This window comes from Danio aesculapii, chromosome 11 (genome assembly GCF_903798145.1).
Source record: "Danio aesculapii chromosome 11, fDanAes4.1, whole genome shotgun sequence".
Classification (NCBI taxonomy): Eukaryota; Metazoa; Chordata; class Actinopteri; order Cypriniformes; family Danionidae; genus Danio; species Danio aesculapii.
In genome coordinates, this window is record NC_079445.1 from 45,213,146 (window position 1) to 45,232,016 (window position 18,871).

An 18,871-nucleotide genomic window follows, 5' to 3' on the forward strand; every position below is an offset into this window, starting at 1 on the left:
GGACTGCATCCATACATCTCTGCAATGACTCAAATCACTGATTAATAAAGTCATCTGGAATGGTGAAGAAAGCCTTCTTGCAGGACTCCCAGAGTTCATCAAGAGTCTTTGTGTTCATCTTCAACGCCTCCTCCTCCTACATCTTACCCCAGACATGCTCAATAATGTTCATGTCTGGTGACTGGGCTGGCCAATCCTGGAGCACCTTGACCTTCTTTGCTTTCAGGAGCTTTGATGTGGAGGCTGAAGTATGAGAAGGAGTGCTATCCTGCTGGAGAATTTGCCCTCTCCTGTGGTTTGTAATGTAATGGGCAGCACAAATGTCTTGATATCTCAGGCTGTTCATGTCGCAGATCTCTTGCACGCCCCCATACTGAATGTAACCCCAAACCATGACTTTTCCTTCACCAAACTTGACTGATTTCTGTGAGAATCTTGGCTCCATGTGGGTTCCAGTAGGTCTTCTGCAGTATTTGTGATGATTGAGATGCAGATCAACAGATGATCCAGCAGGAAAATCCACCTTCTGCCACTTTCCCAAATGATCAACTAGAAGTCAAGTTATTATTTGTTGCTCTCACAACTGGGATCACGACAAGACTTTTGTCAGGTAGTGTACATACAGACACATGCACACACACACACACACACACACACACACACACACACACACACACACACACGTGCATACTGCATATGACTATGTATGCAAACAAACACATACACACACCGTTTATACACACACATACACATGTGCATATATGACCATGCGTATGTGTGTGTGTGTGTTTATATATGTGTGTGTATATGAGCAGGACGACGTGACCCACCTTGAGGTTTGGTGTTTGTGTTTGATCAACAATGAAGCGCATCAGGATGTTGAACTGCTGATCGTATGGAAACGACTCTCTGAGAAAACCAGAACACACACACACACACACACACACACACACACACACACACACACACACACACACACACACAGGAGAACAAGAGTGAGCATGTTTATGTATATATTTCTGTATGTGTGTGAATCTGTGTGTATATGTGTGTGCGCATGTATGTATGTGTGCATGCGTGTGTGTGTGTGTGCATGCATGCATCCATGTGCATGTATATATGTGTGTGCATGTGTGTGTATGTATGTATATGTAGGTGTGTGTGTGTTGCTCAGACCGTGTGACGTCGAGCGCCCGCTGTACTCTGGCCTGTACGGACCCCAGCAGGTCGACCCCCGTCTTCTTCAGCAGCTGCGTGAGGAGGATGAAGAGCCAGTCCTGCAGATCCTCCCTGTGCAGAGAGATGAAGTCCAGCAGAGTCTCCAGAAACATGCTGAACACCTGCACACACACACACACACACACACACATTTTATATACACATACAGAGACAGACATACATACACACACACGCACAGACACACACATATGCATGCATACACAAATGTACACACAGACATACACACACGCATATACATGTAAACACACATGCACATACATACACGTGTACACACACACACACACACACAGACATACAAACATATTCATACACAAGTACACAGACACATGCACAGACACACACACACACACATGCACAAACACACATATGCGCAGACACACACATGCACATACACACACGGATACATGAATACACACGCATGCACGCACACACACACACACACACACACATATACATGTACACACACAAATGCACATACACACACGTGCACACAGACATACAAACACACGTATACATGTACACATGCACATAGACACACGTGCACACATACACATGCACACACAGATCTAGACAAGCATGCACATATACACACGTGCACACACACATATATAGACATGTATATATACATGACACACACACACACACACACACATTTGAGATGTGCATCTCTGACATCTTATCAGCCTCAGTCACATTTTCTGAGTGAACCAGTAACATTAACTCAAATGATTTAAGACTGAAATGAGCACAATATGTACAAATATAGTACAAATAATAATAATAATAATAATAATAACTTCTATTGTATTCAAAGTGAAAGTAAAGACTTACTCTCTGATCAATTGACCAATCAGCAGAGGATGAAAGAGAGTAAAACATGAGCATCAGAGGTGATGACAAACAGCAGATGTTTATTAATCATCAGATATAGCAGGAGTCATGTGACTGTGTTCAGATAAAAGTCACCTTGCTGTGCGGATCAGCAAACATCCTGGTGAAGATTTCACACAGGCGCTTCAGCTCCACACGACTGAAAACAATAAACAAACACACACACACACATACACTCTATTTAAATGTCCATTTGAAAAGTTGGCGGCACCGATATGACGACATTAGTTAATGCTCAATTTTGATTCATTTTCACTTTTAAATTACATTTTTAAAATTACATGAAAAACTTGCAATTTTGTATCCTGCATTTCAGAATGGATCTTTTTTCCACTTCTAGACTTTTTTCTCGGTTCTAGACTCTGTTCCTGTTCTAGACATTTTTCATTTCTAGATTGTGTTTTCGGTTATAGACTTTGTTTTTAGTTATAGATGTTTTTCAGCTCTAGATTGTGTTTTCAGTTCTAGATTGTGTTTTTGGTTCTAGATGTTTTTCAGTTCTAGAATGTGTTTTTGGTTCTAGACTTTTTTTGGTTCTAGATTGTGTTTTCGTTCTAGATTTTTCAGCTCTAGATTGTTTTCAGTTCTAGATGTTTTTCAGTTCTAGATTGTGATTTCTAGACTTTTTTCAGCTCTAGATTGTATTTTCGGTTCTAGATTGTGTTTTCGGTTCTTGACGTTTTTCAGTTCTAGATTGTGTTTTCGGTTCTAGACTTTTTTCAGCTCTAGATTGTGTTTTCAGTTGTAGACTTTGTTTTTAGTTCTAGACTTTTTCAGTTCTAGATTGTGTTTTTGGTTCTAGACTTTGTTTTTGGTTCTAGATGTTTTTTGGTTCTAGATTGTGTTTTTGGTTCAAGACTTTTTCGGTTCTAGATTGTTTTCTGTTCTAGACTTTTCGGTCTAGTCTTTGTTTTCGGTTCTAGACTTATTTGGTTGTAGACTTTTTTTTGGTGCTAGATTTTTCTTTCAGTTGTAGACTTTTTCAGTTCTAGATTGTAGACTTTTTTCGGATCTAACTTCTAAATTTTTTGGTTCTAGACTCGGTTTTTTAGTTGTAGAGATTTTGCTTTCTGTTCTGTTTTTTTTTTGGTTCTAGATTTTTAAAAAACAACAAGAAAAATTGAGTTTTATTCTGAAAAGCATGTATGTGTGTGTGTGTTGTACCTGAGTACTCTCTGGTTCTTCAGCAGGTTCTGGAGGCTCATCAGTCCTTCTTTCCTCTCACTGCAGTTAGCGCTGGCGCAGCGGTTCAGGATTTCCGCCACATCCTCTGTCTGCCGCAGGTGATGTGGAGCTACGCCGCCATTACGAGAACTAAAGGAGCGCTCAGAGCACACACTTGACGCATCACTGTTCACATCATCATCTGAACACACACCTGGAGACTCATACCGCCGCCGCACCTGACCACGCTGAAACACAAACACACACACACGCACGCACACACACACACACACACACACAGTAGAGATATGTTCAGCTTTCATAACTCTTGTCTGGTTTTATCAGCATTGTAAAAGGTGCCGTCACGCAGTCCATGCTTTTGCTAAGTGAGCGTCATACAAACAACATTTACCACAGATGATTATGATAATATAAAAGCATTACTGGAGAACATTTGAAGAAGGTTTATTAGTTTCAGTACCTTATTCCTGGAGTCTCCCAGAAGCTGAAGCAGAGTAAAGCCAAACACGTCAGTGAGGTGTAACGCAGCAGATTACAAACACTCAAGTAACTGTGAGTTCGTTTTACACAGGAATCGTACTTTAGTGAGTCATTTCAGGAGAAAGTGCACTTTTACTTGAGTACATTTGCAGACTTTAGTAGTATTTTTACAGCACTATTTTCCTCTAATCTGCAGTCACTGCTCTACTTTACTGTAGACAAGAAAAAATAAACATGTAAAACAACAAAAAATGCTAATTTACAATTATTTCTCTGCTTCTCTGAACTGATTTATACAACTTATGCACAGTATGATAGCAGGGACAGATTGAACAAATAAGCCAGTCCATTTACGGTCATTCACTGTATAATGGAGTTAATTTGATAACAAAGGTTTGGCAGCAGGACCACGTCTTACTTTGCCTCAACCAATCACCTAGTCCCTAAAACTTATTTAAGACAAACCAGCCCCTAGCACTCTTCTTCGTTCTCTCGAAGCCAACCTCCCTCCCTCTATTAGCTTGCTTCCCATTAACAATCCTCATAAACACATCTCTTCCCTCCTAGGTTGAATTGGGGGGTCCTAATCACACTACCAAAATATTGCAGAGACGGTGCCCTCACTCTGAGTCTCTGGGCATCCTCGTAGGATGCCCGATCAACCTAACTACCTGCTCACTGTTTATCCTCTTACTTCTGTTCCCCTTCATCCCACTGTTCCCTTACCACCCATTTCATCACTACAATAAAGTCTAGCTCAGAGTGTGGTGTGGTCCATGCTGGTGAATACAGTACTGAGGAAACTTACTGGTAACCAGGTTACGGATTTTTTTTAGCATTGAAATGATGGCCTTTTTTTCTTTTACACTACGTGTTGGCAATGATTTTTTTAATGACCAGAGACAGATCTGATTCTCACCAAAGCGTCTGCGACCGCCGCCTCCACCTCTGTGCCGGTGTTCAGGATCCGCATGGCGTTCACTGACGCAGAGATACGAGCCTGATGGAGGAGCCCGAATCGATCTGAACACACACACACATACACAGAGATATATTAGACATCACACACATGCACAAACAAATCTGATATATGCAAATGACATATATGACATACAAGTTTATACTTGCAGTTCACATGTATAAAATAAGCCATAATGTAAATATGGAGCCAGATCAGTCTCAGAAACAATACATTTACAAAACATAGTTTATACATCCACAACACAATTCATATTTACTAACTCCAATTCGTAAGTTCAGAACAATTCATAATATACCAAATCCAATTTGTAAAACACGATTTATAATATACACAAACCAATTTGTCAATTCAAAATTCAATTCGTAAATTCAAAACGTGATTCATAAACACACAAATCCAATTCGTAAGTTTAAAACACGATTTGTAAATACACAAATCCAATTCATAAACACACAAATCCAATTCGTAAGTTTAAAACACGATTCGTAAATACACAAATCCAATTCGTAAATTCAAAACGTGATTCATAAACACACAAATCCAATTCGTAAGTTTAAAACACGATTTGTAAATACACAAATCCAATTCATAAACACACAAATCCAATTCGTAAGTTTAAAACACGATTCGTAAATACACAAATCCAATTCGTAAATTCAAAACGTGATTCATAAACACACAAATCCAATTCGTAAGTTTAAAACACGATTTGTAAATACACAAATCCAATTCATAAACACACAAATCCAATTCGTAAATTCAAAACGTGATTCGTTAATACACAAATCCAATTCGTAAATTCAAAACGTGATTCATAAACACACAAATCCAATTCGTAAGTTTAAAAACACAATTCATAAATACACAAATTCAATTGGTAAATTCAAAACGTGATTCGTTAATACACAAATCCAATTTGTAAATTCAAAACGTGATTCATAAATACACAAATCCAATTCATTTGGCGGAAATTTTTCCGATTTTTACTTTTGAATTCATAAATTGTGTGCTGTATTTATGAATTGTTTTGAATTTACAAATTGGATTTTGTAAATGTGAATTGTGCTGTGCGTGTACGAATTTTATTTTGTAAATGTTTTATTTTTGAGACTGATCTGGCTCCATATGTAAATGCAATATATATTTTCAAATATTGCAAAAAATAGCTGCCATATGTGGCTGTCGCAATTTTTTTTCAACAACCAAAATTACAAATATAAATATATTAGCTATATAATTACTATAACGTTCTACATGTGTTTATATACGGTCTTATATGAACACAAATATAACATTATAGCTATTATATATGTACATATTTGTAATTTCAATGGCTACAAAAAATGAAATATTGAAATATGCTGCATATATGGCATATTTTAAATATGCGCAATGCAAATATGAACTTGTATGTCATTTATGTAATTTGCATATATGTCCATGTGTATACAAGTCACAGAAATGCATAACGAATAAAATAAAGGAGAAATTAAAACTGCATTTTAATGACATGCGAATAGATGATTCCAATAATTCAACATCACAGCACACAGACAAAATACAAACTATTTCTGCATGTGACGAATATATAAGAAACGGCAACTGAATATTCAGCCTGATCTCACGAGAAAACGCAAGTATTTTACGTTTTGTCAGTTTAGTGGCTAATTCGTACGAATTCGTACGAGTTCAGTCGTACGAAATTATACGACTTTAAAAAGGAGGCGTGGCACCTAACCCCACCCCTTAACCCAACCGTCATTGGGGGATGAGCAAATCATACGAAAATGTACGAATTAGATCGTACGAATTCATACGAATTAGCCACTAAAGCAAAAAGTTACGAATTGCCGTGAGATTGTGTTGGAATATTCAATAAAAAAGCAGTCTTAGATGACAAACATTGCAAATCAAAAGCAAATGTGGGTCTTAAGGCACACTGAAAAGGTTTTTCAAATAAAAATGTATAATAAATATACAATAAATGATCAAAAGTAATCTCTTTATGAGCCATCTGATGGTTCAAGTTTTGTTCAATTATTAAATATCTCTGGGGATTCTAATGTTTGTTTATGATGCAATACATTTTTCCATTCAAAAATAATAGATGAATATTACGCCAGATTAGGATGAAATCTCTGAACTCATTTATATATGTAAAATACAACAGAGTACATGCACCAACAACAGAAATAGAAATAAAAAACATAAATAAAAGCACATATTTCCCCAAAAATGACTTTTAAATATGCAAACATAAAAGACAAAAAAAATACACATTTCACAATAAAAATGCATGAAAAATAAACAATAATACAGGACCCTGGAGCACAAAACCAGCCTTAAGTTGCTCGAGTATATTTTTAGTAACAGCCAAAAATAAATTGTAAGGGTTAAAATTATTGATTTTTCTTTTACGCCAAAAAATCAATAAAATATTAAATATTAAGTAAAATAAATAAAATTTAACTAAATTTAATTTTTGATTAGTAATATGCATTGCTAAACGCTTTATTTAGCTAACTTTAAAGGTGATTTCCTGAATATTTTAGTTTTTTTAGACTCTCAGATTCCAGATTTTCCAATCCAAAATATTGTCCAAATATTGCAACACCTCAGTCATCAATAGAAATCTTATTTATTCCGCTTTCAGATGATGTACACATCTCAATTCGAAAAGCAGACACTTATGAGTGGTCCAGAGTCACAAATAAGGGGCTGTAAATGCGCAGAACAGCAGAGCGCTCCACATCAATGTTCAGTGTGTGAGGATTGAGCTCAGTGGCGCCACTGTGTGGATGAACATCAGTACTGCACACACTCTCTAATGATGATGATGATGATGATGATGATGATGAAAATCACCTGTCTGTAGACCATCAGTGCCCGTCAGTGCACCCGTGGAGCGACAGTGTCTGTGTGACGCTGGGAAGAGACGCACACAGATATACACACACACATTCAAACACAACCCTCAAGCAGAGAAAAACAGGTTATTTCCTCAGTGCACTAACACACCCAAAGAACTGGGACTTTTAATCTTCAGTCAGCTTCCTGTGCAATGTCATACATTACAAAATCTCCACGTTTAAGATCTGATTTCTTTAAAAGTCATTTATCTTCACTGTTTGACTGATATACGATATAAAGATGGTCTCAAACCGGACAAGAAGCATCTCTTTAAAATATGAGCATGTATTTTACCCCAGTATTGTCAATGGAGTTTCAGCGCTCGCCTGCTGATCCTGATGGCGCAGGCGTTTACACGGTCTTTCATATCGTTTTACGCTTGAACAACTAAATGAATGCTGAAGTCTATTTAACTGGTTATATTTTAATTACATTGCAACATCCAGTCTGTAAAAGAAACCTTATGAAACCGAAAATAGCCCCATTAAGCATTTAGAAGTGTAACTCTCACCCAGAGGACTGAAGCCGCGGGCAGGACTGGTGTCTCGACTGCTCTCTCGACTCGTGTCACGACTACAACCCTGACTCACACTGGGTCTCGGGATACGACTGCCCCGTGCTGACACACACACATACACACAAAACCATTATATACACACACACGCACATTACAAACATCATGCACACAAACAATATATGCATACACACGTAACATATATCACACACAAGTTATTTACACTCACCGGCCACTTTATTAGGTACACCTTATTAGTACCGGGTTGGACCCTCTTTTGCCTTCAGAACTGCCTTAATCCTTCATGTCAGAGATTCAACAAGCTACTGGAAGTATTCCTCAGAGATTTTGCTCCATATTGACATGATAGCATCACGCTGTTGCTGCAGATTTGTCGGCTGCACATCCATGATGCCAATCTCCCGTTCCACCACATCCCAAAGGTGCTCTATTAGATTGAGCTCTGGTGACTGTGGAGGCCATTTGAGTACAGTGAACTCATTGTCATGTTCAAGAAACCAGTCTGAGATGATTCACACCATGACATGGTGCGTTATCCTGCTGGAAGTAGCCATCAGAAGATGGAGACACTGTGCTCATAAAGGGATGGACATGGTCAGCAACAATACTCAGGTAGGCTGTGGTGTTAACTCGAGGCTCAATTGGTACTAATGGACCCAAAGTGTGCCAAGAAAATCTCCCCCACACCATTACACCATCTCCACCAGCCTGAACCGCTGATACAAGGCAGGATGGATCCATGCTTTCATGTTGTTGAGGCCAAATTCTGACCCGACCATCCGAATGTGGCAGCAGAAATGGAGACTCATCAGACCAGGCAACGTTTCTCCAATCTTCTATTGTCCAGTTTTGGTGAGCCTGTGTGAATTGTAGCCTCAGTTTCCTGTTCTTAGCTGACAGGAGCGGCACCCGGTGTGGTCTTCTGCTGCTGTAGCCCATCCGCCTCAAGGTTGGACGTGTTGTGTGTTCAGAGATGCTCTTCTGCAGACCTCGGTTGTAACGAGTGCTTATTTGAGTTACTGTTGCCTTTCTATCAGCTGGAACCAGTCTGGCCATTCTCCTCTGACCTCTGGCATCAACAAGGCATTTGCGCCCACAGAACTGCCGCTCACTGGATATTTCCTCTTTGTCAGACCATTCTCTGTAAACCATAGAGATGGTTGTGCATGAAAATCCCAGTAGATCAGCAGTTTCTGAAATACTCAGAGCAGCCCGTCTGGCATCAACAACCATCCCACGTTCAAAGTCTTTTAAATCTCCTTTCTTCCTCATTCTGATGCTCTCTTTGAATTGCCTAGATGCATTGAGCTGCTGCCATGTGATTGGCTGATTAGACAATTGCATTAACGAGCAGTTGGACAGGTGTACCTAATAAAGTGGCCGGTGAGCGTGTGTGTGTGTGTGTGTATATATATATATATATATATATATATATATATATATATATATATATATGTGTGTATATATATTTGTACACATGACAATAACAACCACAACAAAAATAAAATACCAATCCCCAATTGCAGAGAACAACAAGAATATGGCGAACACATCAAGTATGCATTAATAATAACAATAAAAATGATAACAATAATAATATAAATAAAAGTTATTGTTCTGTTCAGCAGCAGCAGAGATATGAACTGTAACGAATTATGAAATGAAAAGGAAATCAGGGAAAAATAATTTGAAAAAGAACAAAATACACAGAAAATCTGAACCAATCATAATTAACAAACACCAAAACAACAGTAATATAACAGTCCTCTGACAAAAATGATGAAAAGAAATGTAATAATTAAAATACAAATATAATATGTGCTATTTCAACTAAATAATTATATCAACAAAACATCGCATGAACACAAATACCAAAACAAAAACTGTAAACACGAGAGATTAATAACATTAGCAGCATCACTATTAAAGTAATTAAGACTCAAACAAGTGTGACAAACAACTGAATACAACACATGAAAACTAGTGTGTGTGTGCGTGTGTGTGTGTGTGTGTGTATTTATGTTTAAGTGTATGAGTATGCATGTTAGCGTGTGTGTGTGTGTGTGTGTGTGTGTGTTTGAATGAGTGTAAGAGTATGCATGTTAGCATCTCTATGTGTGTGTGTGTGTGTGTGTGTGTTTGTGTGTGTGCACGTGTACACTGTGTGAGTGCATGAGTATGCATGTTAACGTGTGTCACTGTTAGTGTTTATGTATGATGTATATATGTGTGTGTGTGTGTGTGTGTGTGTGTGTGTGTGTGTTAGAGTGTAAGAGTATGCATGCTAGCATCTCTATGTGTCTGTGTGTGTGTGTGTGTGTGTGTGTGTGTGTGTGTGTGTGTGTGTGTGTGTGTGTATGAGTACAATATTAGCACGTCTATGTGCATGTGTGTGTGTTTACCGTGTGTTGCTCTGCTCGGGCTGGTCTCTCGACTGCAGCCTTGACTGCGAGGTATTTTACCGAGTCTGTGAGTGTGTGATGCAGAAACTCCAGACACTCTTCCATACGACAAGAGCTTTCGTGGAGAACTGGAGCGACTGCCCGCTGAAACACACACACACACACACACACACACCTCAGCAGAGTCAGCGTGTTGGGTTAATACAGCGGGTGATTAATCATATTTGAATAACAGCTGATGAAGCGGCACACACGGAGACACAAGAAGATATTTTGAAATTGTATTGATTTCTACTATGGAAGTCAATGGTCGCCGGTTTCCAACATTCTTCAAAATATCTTCTCTTGTGTTCAAGAAACTCTTAAAGGTGATTATATGCATCTGTGTGAACTATAATGTGCCATGATGTTCCTGTGTTTATATTTGAGTGATAAATCCCGAATCCCAAACTCACGCTGTGATTGGGAGGCAGCTTTGGCTCGGCTCCGCCCCCTGCTGTCAGTCACAGAAGCTCCTCCTCCAGCCGTCGTCTCTGAACTCTGGCGTTTGGTGCGCACTCGACCTGTAAATACAGCACAACATGACACTGGTGGCTATAAATCTTTTCAATAGCTGTACAACTTTCAATTTCATTCGATATACTATATTTATATAGTCAAGCACGAAGTTTTGCATACCCCTGGCTTGACGGTAAATATTATACATTCAATAAATTTTATATTATTGCAATATGCATTTATGATAAAAAGTAATAGTTATTATTTGCGTGCGTGTATTTATATATGTACATGTGTGTGTATGTACTCGCATACGTATAAACACACATATATAAATACATGCACACACACACACACACACACACACACACACACACACAAGTATACATTCACAAAAACTTTCTAACTGACAATATTATGTTATGACAAATGCATATTGTAATTATCTATATTAAATTTATTGAATGTATATTATTGTAATTATCTATATATTATTGTAATAAACACAAACACCACTGTCAAACACTGTAAAACACTGTAAAACACGTCTTCACATGGACAAACTGAAGACACTGTGAAGACTCACACTGACTAAAGCAAGACCCTGCTGCTCATACAGGAGCCGGAGAATACAGCTGGATTATTAATGATTGTCTGATTTTCTGTCATAAATGTGGACAAGACAACATCTGATCTCCATAACAGACAAAAACTATAACCAACACACACACACACACAATTATATGTGCACATACACACACACACAATTACATGTGGACGGACACACACACACACACTCTTATATGTGCGTGCTGACACAGACACTTGTACACACACACACACACACACACACACACTTAAATGTCCACGGACACACAGATACACACACACACACACACACACACACACACACACACACACACAATTATATGTGCACATACACACACACAATTATATGTGGATATACACGCATAGTACACACACTTAAATTTGCATGCGCACACACACAGACACACGCACGCACACATACAAAAACAAACAAACGCGCGCACACGCACACACACAAACGCATAAGTGAATAAATAAATATACAACCATCACCCACACTTATATGTGCACGCACACACATGCACTCAACCACACACACACACTTCTCTTACCCTCCACATTACCAGCAGCGTCTTTGAGCAGATAAGAGCAGAAGCACAACAGCATTACAATCCTCCATCATAACATCTGTCCTAACTCCTGTTAATTACTGAAGCTGCTCTGAAATGATCTGCAGTCTATAAAGCACAGCAGAAATTAATCTGTTGCCACTCGATGAATAAAAACGAAATATGATGAAGCTCAACTACACAGCATCTTTCTGCTGCATGCATTTTACAAACTATATAGCAGTAAAATGATCTGAACATGTGCATCTTATTTATTCATTCATTTTCTTTTCGGCTTAGTCCCTTGATTACAGTTTTTCACGATTGCTAACACACTAAAATGAAACTTTCCCCCCACAACTAGCAAAACCATACACTCAAGCAGCAAAACACAAGGCTAGATCTGCACAACTATAAGCACATTGTCGGCTACACACTTGTTGCAAAACATTACACAAAGTGATTTGCAAATCACTAAACACACTTGGATGCTTTTGACAGAGAAATCTTTCATGATGGAATAATGGTGCAAAATACAGGAGCAAAACTGTAGACACACCAATCAGCTGGAACCACAATAAAAAAAAGCAATAGGTATAAGCTTCACTAGTCTTCATAAATATGTTTACAGTAGCATAGCTGTAAATATTAGTCTTCATAAATATGTTTACAGTAGCATAGCTGTAAATATTAGTCTTCATAAATATGTTTACAGTAGCATAGCTGTAAATATTAGTCTTCATAAATATGTTTACAGTAGCATAGCTGTAAATATTAGTCTTCATAAATGTGTTTACAGTAGCATAGCTGTAAATATTAGTCTTCATAAATATGTTTACAGTAGCATAGCTGTAAATATTAGTCTTCATAAATGTTTACAGTAGAATAGCTGTAATTATTAGTCTTCATAAATGTGTTTACAGTAGCATAGCTGTAAATATTAGTCTTCATAAATATGTTTACAGTAGCATAGCTGTAAATATTAGTCTTCATAAATATGTTTACAGTAGCATAGCTGTAAATATTAGTCTTCATAAATGTGTTTACAGTAGCATAGCTGTAAATATTAGTCTTCATAAATGTGTTTACAGTAGCATAGCTGTAAATATTAGTCTTCATAAATGTTTACAGTAGCATAGCTGTAAATATTAGTCTTCATAAATGTTTACAGTAGCATAGCTGTAAATATTAGTCTTCATAAATATGTTTACAGTAGCATAGCTGTAAATATTAGTCTTCATAAATGTGTTTACAGTAGCATAGCTGTAAATATTAGTCTTCATAAATGTGTTTACAGTAGCATAGCTGTAAATATTAGTCTTCATAAATGTTTACAGTAGCATAGCTGTAAATATTAGTCTTCATAAATGTTTACAGTAGCATAGCTGTAAATATTAGTCTTCATAAATATGTTTACAGTAGCATAGCTGTAAATATTAGTCTTCATAAATGTGTTTACAGTAGCATAGCTGTAAATATTAGTCTTCATAAATATGTTTACAGTAGCATAGCTGTAAATATTAGTCTTCATAAATGTTTACAGTAGCATAGCTGTAAATATTAGTCTTCATAAATATGTTTACAGTAGCATAGCTGTAAATATTAGTCTTCATAAATGTTTACAGTAGCATAGCTGTAAATATTAGTCTTCATAAATATGTTTACAGTAGCATAGCTGTAAATATTAGTCTTCATAAATGTGTTTACAGTAGCATAGCTGTAAATATTAGTCTTCATAAATGTTTACAGTAGCATAGCTGTAAATATTAGTCTTCATAAATGTTTACAGTAGCATAGCTGTAAATATTAGTCTTCAATAAATATGTTTACAGTAGTATAACTGTAAATATTAGTCTTCATAAATATGTTTACAGTAGCATAGCTGTAAATATTAGTCTTCATAAATATGTTTACAGTAGCATAGCTGTAAATATTAGTCTTCATAAATGTGTTTACAGTAGCATAGCTGTAAATATTAGTCTTTATAAATATGTTTACAGTAGCATAGCTGTAAATATTAGTCTTCATAAATGTTTACAGTAGCATAGCTGTAAATATTAGTCTTCATAAATATGTTTACAGTAGCATAGCTGTAAATATTAGTCTTCATAAATGTGTTTACAGTAGCATAGCTGTAAATATTAGTCTTCATAAATGTTTACAGTAGCATAGCTGTAAATATTAGTCTTCATAAATGTTTACAGTAGCATAGCTGTAAATATTAGTCTTCATAAATGTGTTTACAGTAGCATAGCTGTAAATATTAGTCTTCATAAATATGTTTACAGTAGCATAGCTGTAAATATTAGTCTTCATAAATGTTTACAGTAGAATAGCTGTAATTATTAGTCTTCATAAATGTGTTTACAGTAGCATAGCTGTAAATATTAGTCTTCATAAATATGTTTACAGTAGCATAGCTGTAAATATTAGTCTTCATAAATGTGTTTACAGTAGCATAGCTGTAAATATTAGTCTTCATAAATATGTTTACAGTAGCATAGCTGTAAATATTAGTCTTCATAAATGTTTACAGTAGCATAGCTGTAAATATTAGTCTTCATAAATGTTTACAGTAGCATAGCTGTAAATATTAGTCTTCATAAATATGTTTACAGTAGCATAGCTGTAAATATTAGTCTTCATAAATGTGTTTACAGTAGCATAGCTGTAAATATTAGTCTTCATAAATATGTTTACAGTAGCATAGCTGTAAATATTAGTCTTCATAAATGTGTTTACAGTAGCATAGCTGTAAATATTAGTCTTCATAAATGTGTTTACAGTAGCATAGCTGTAAATATTAGTCTTCATAAATGTTTACAGTAGCATAGCTGTAAATATTAGTCTTCATAAATGTGTTTACAGTAGCATAGCTGTAAATATTAGTCTTCATAAATGTTTACAGTAGCATAGCTGTAAATATTAGTCTTCATAAATGTTTACAGTAGCATAGCTGTAAATATTAGTCTTCATAAATATGTTTACAGTAGCATAGCTGTAAATATTAGTCTTCATAAATGTGTTTACAGTAGCATAGCTGTAAATATTAGTCTTTATAAATATGTTTACAGTAGCATAGCTGTAAATATTAGTCTTCATAAATGTTTACAGTAGCATAGCTGTAAATATTAGTCTTCATAAATATGTTTACAGTAGCATAGCTGTAAATATTAGTCTTCATAAATGTGTTTACAGTAGCATAGCTGTAAATATTAGTCTTCATAAATGTTTACAGTAGCATAGCTGTAAATATTAGTCTTCATAAATGTTTACAGTAGCATAGCTGTAAATATTAGTCTTCAATAAATATGTTTACAGTAGTATAACTGTAAATATTAGTCTTCATAAATATGTTTACAGTAGCATAGCTGTAAATATTAGTCTTCATAAATATGTTTACAGTAGCATAGCTGTAAATATTAGTCTTCATAAATGTGTTTACAGTAGCATAGCTGTAAATATTAGTCTTTATAAATATGTTTACAGTAGCATAGCTGTAAATATTAGTCTTCATAAATGTTTACAGTAGCATAGCTGTAAATATTAGTCTTCATAAATATGTTTACAGTAGCATAGCTGTAAATATTAGTCTTCATAAATGTTTACAGTAGAATAGCTGTAATTATTAGTCTTCATAAATGTGTTTACAGTAGCATAGCTGTAAATATTAGTCTTCATAAATATGTTTACAGTAGCATAGCTGTAAATATTAGTCTTCATAAATATGTTTACAGTAGCATAGCTGTAAATATTAGTCTTCATAAATGTGTTTACAGTAGCATAGCTGTAAATATTAGTCTTCATAAATGTGTTTACAGTAGCATAGCTGTAAATATTAGTCTTCATAAATGTTTACAGTAGCATAGCTGTAAATATTAGTCTTCATAAATGTTTACAGTAGCATAGCTGTAAATATTAGTCTTCATAAATATGTTTACAGTAGCATAGCTGTAAATATTAGTCTTCATAAATGTGTTTACAGTAGCATAGCTGTAAATATTAGTCTTCATAAATGTGTTTACAGTAGCATAGCTGTAAATATTAGTCTTCATAAATGTTTACAGTAGCATAGCTGTAAATATTAGTCTTCATAAATGTGTTTACAGTAGCATAGCTGTAAATATTAGTCTTCATAAATGTTTACAGTAGCATAGCTGTAAATATTAGTCTTCATAAATGTTTACAGTAGAATAGCTGTAAATATTAGTCTTCATAAATATGTTTACAGTAGCATAGCTGTAAATATTAGTCTTCATAAATGTGTTTACAGTAGCATAGCTGTAAATATTAGTCTTTATAAATATGTTTACAGTAGCATAGCTGTAAATATTAGTCTTCATAAATGTTTACAGTAGCATAGCTGTAAATATTAGTCTTCATAAATATGTTTACAGTAGCATAGCTGTAAATATTAGTCTTCATAAATGTGTTTACAGTAGCATAGCTGTAAATATTAGTCTTCATAAATGTTTACAGTAGCATAGCTGTAAATATTAGTCTTCATAAATGTTTACAGTAGCATAGCTGTAAATATTAGTCTTCAATAAATATGTTTACAGTAGTATAACTGTAAATATTAGTCTTCATAAATATGTTTACAGTAGCATAGCTGTAAATATTAGTCTTCATAAATATGTTTACAGTAGCATAGCTGTAAATATTAGTCTTCATAAATGTGTTTACAGTAGCATAGCTGTAAATATTAGTCTTTATAAATATGTTTACAGTAGCATAGCTGTAAATATTAGTCTTCATAAATGTTTACAGTAGCATAGCTGTAAATATTAGTCTTCATAAATATGTTTACAGTAGCATAGCTGTAAATATTAGTCTTCATAAATGTGTTTACAGTAGCATAGCTGTAAATATTAGTCTTCATAAATGTTTACAGTAGCATAGCTGTAAATATTAGTCTTCATAAATGTTTACAGTAGCATAGCTGTAAATATTAGTCTTCATAAATGTGTTTACAGTAGCATAGCTGTAAATATTAGTCTTCATAAATGTTTACAGTAGCATAGCTGTAAATATTAGTCTTCATAAATGTGTTTACAGTAGCATAGCTGTAAATATTAGTCTTCATAAATGTTTACAGTAGCATAGCTGTAAATATTAGTCTTCATAAATGTTTACAGTAGCATAGCTGTAAATATTAGTCTTCAATAAATATGTTTACAGTAGCATAGCTGTAAATATTAGTCTTCATAAATGTTTACAGTAGCATAGCTGTAAATATTAGTCTTCATAAATGTGTTTACAGTAGCATAGCTGTAAATATTAGTCTTCATAAATATGTTTACAGTAGCATAGCTGTAAATATTAGTCTTCATAAATATGTTTACAGTAGCATAGCTGTAAATATTAGTCTTCATAAATATGTTTACAGTAGCATAGCTGTAAATATTAGTCTTCATAAATGTGTTTACAGTAGCATAGCTGTAAATATTAGTCTTTATAAATATGTTTACAGTAGCATAGCTGTAAATATTAGTCTTCATAAATGTTTACAGTAGCATAGCTGTAAATATTAGTCTTCATAAATATGTTTACAGTAGCATAGCTGTAAATATTAGTCTTCATAAATGTGTTTACAGTAGCATAGCTGTAAATATTAGTCTTCATAAATGTTTACAGTAGCATAGCTGTAAATATTAGTCTTCATAAATGTTTACAGTAGCATAGCTGTAAATATTAGTCTTCATAAATGTGTTTACAGTAGCATAGCTGTAAATATTAGTCTTCATAAATGTTTACAGTAGCATAGCTGTAAATATTAGTCTTCATAAATATGTTTACAGTAGCATAGCTATAAACATAAATATTAAAGGCAATGTCGCAGTAAGAGGAAGAGGAAGCATGAAAGGGAGGAAGATTAAAAAACAGGAGACAGTGGATGGGGGAGATTTTTTTTTTCTATTGAAATATATACATGACCAGAACGCTGAATAAATACGCTTTACATTGTTGTATGGTTTGATAGGGCAATATTTAGCTATCAGTCTATCACTGTTTGGTGAATTCAGTATGTTCATGTACTTTATAACAACACCTCTGAAACAAATCAAACCCAGATTATATCAGTATTAGAAATGATACGAGTGTTTAAGATTGATTACAGCAGTGTGTAAATGAAGCAAACAGATTTATCTCGAATGAAGCGTGTGTGTTCTGTACGGTGTTGAAAGTGTGTTTTGTTATAGTGTTGTAAAGTTTTGGATGAAGTGTTTCATTTAGCCAATGAACTGATGTGTTCTGCTGTTTGTGTGTGTGGATGTGGAAATTGTGTGGAGTGTTTTGGCAAAATGAGCCTTAATTTCAAAATTGTGCTTAATCAATCATGAAAAACTGTAATATTGCCAAAAAAAAATATCAATAAATGTGCTTTATTGATCATGAAGGAAAATAGATGAAGCAAATCTTATAAAAACTGCAAATTTTGATCTAAATTTGACATTTTTTATGGTTTTCTTAATTTTTTTGTATTCACCACAGTGGAATGAATCGCCAACTATATGTTTTGCACAGCATATACCCTTCCAGCTGCAACCCAGTACTAGGAAACACCCATACACACTCATTCTCTCTCTTA

The 18,871-nt window shown here is 35.1% G+C and overlaps 1 protein-coding gene across 1 annotated transcript in view; it reads right to left on the reverse strand.

Moving 5' to 3' along the window:
* Nucleotides 1-18,871, reverse strand: part of LOC130236936 (CLIP-associating protein 1) — a 108,718-nt gene that overhangs the window by 25,961 nt on the left and 63,886 nt on the right. Inside the window, exons 20-29 of the mRNA XM_056467692.1 lie at nucleotides 11,080-11,187; nucleotides 10,625-10,768; nucleotides 8,199-8,306; nucleotides 7,643-7,702; nucleotides 4,715-4,818; nucleotides 3,776-3,799; nucleotides 3,295-3,542; nucleotides 2,206-2,269; nucleotides 1,177-1,340; nucleotides 831-909 (exon numbers count right to left, since the gene is read on the reverse strand). Of these exons, the coding sequence (XP_056323667.1) occupies nucleotides 831-909; nucleotides 1,177-1,340; nucleotides 2,206-2,269; nucleotides 3,295-3,542; nucleotides 3,776-3,799; nucleotides 4,715-4,818; nucleotides 7,643-7,702; nucleotides 8,199-8,306; nucleotides 10,625-10,768; nucleotides 11,080-11,187 (1,103 nt within the window). The remainder of the gene's footprint in view (nucleotides 1-830; nucleotides 910-1,176; nucleotides 1,341-2,205; nucleotides 2,270-3,294; nucleotides 3,543-3,775; nucleotides 3,800-4,714; nucleotides 4,819-7,642; nucleotides 7,703-8,198; nucleotides 8,307-10,624; nucleotides 10,769-11,079; nucleotides 11,188-18,871) is intronic.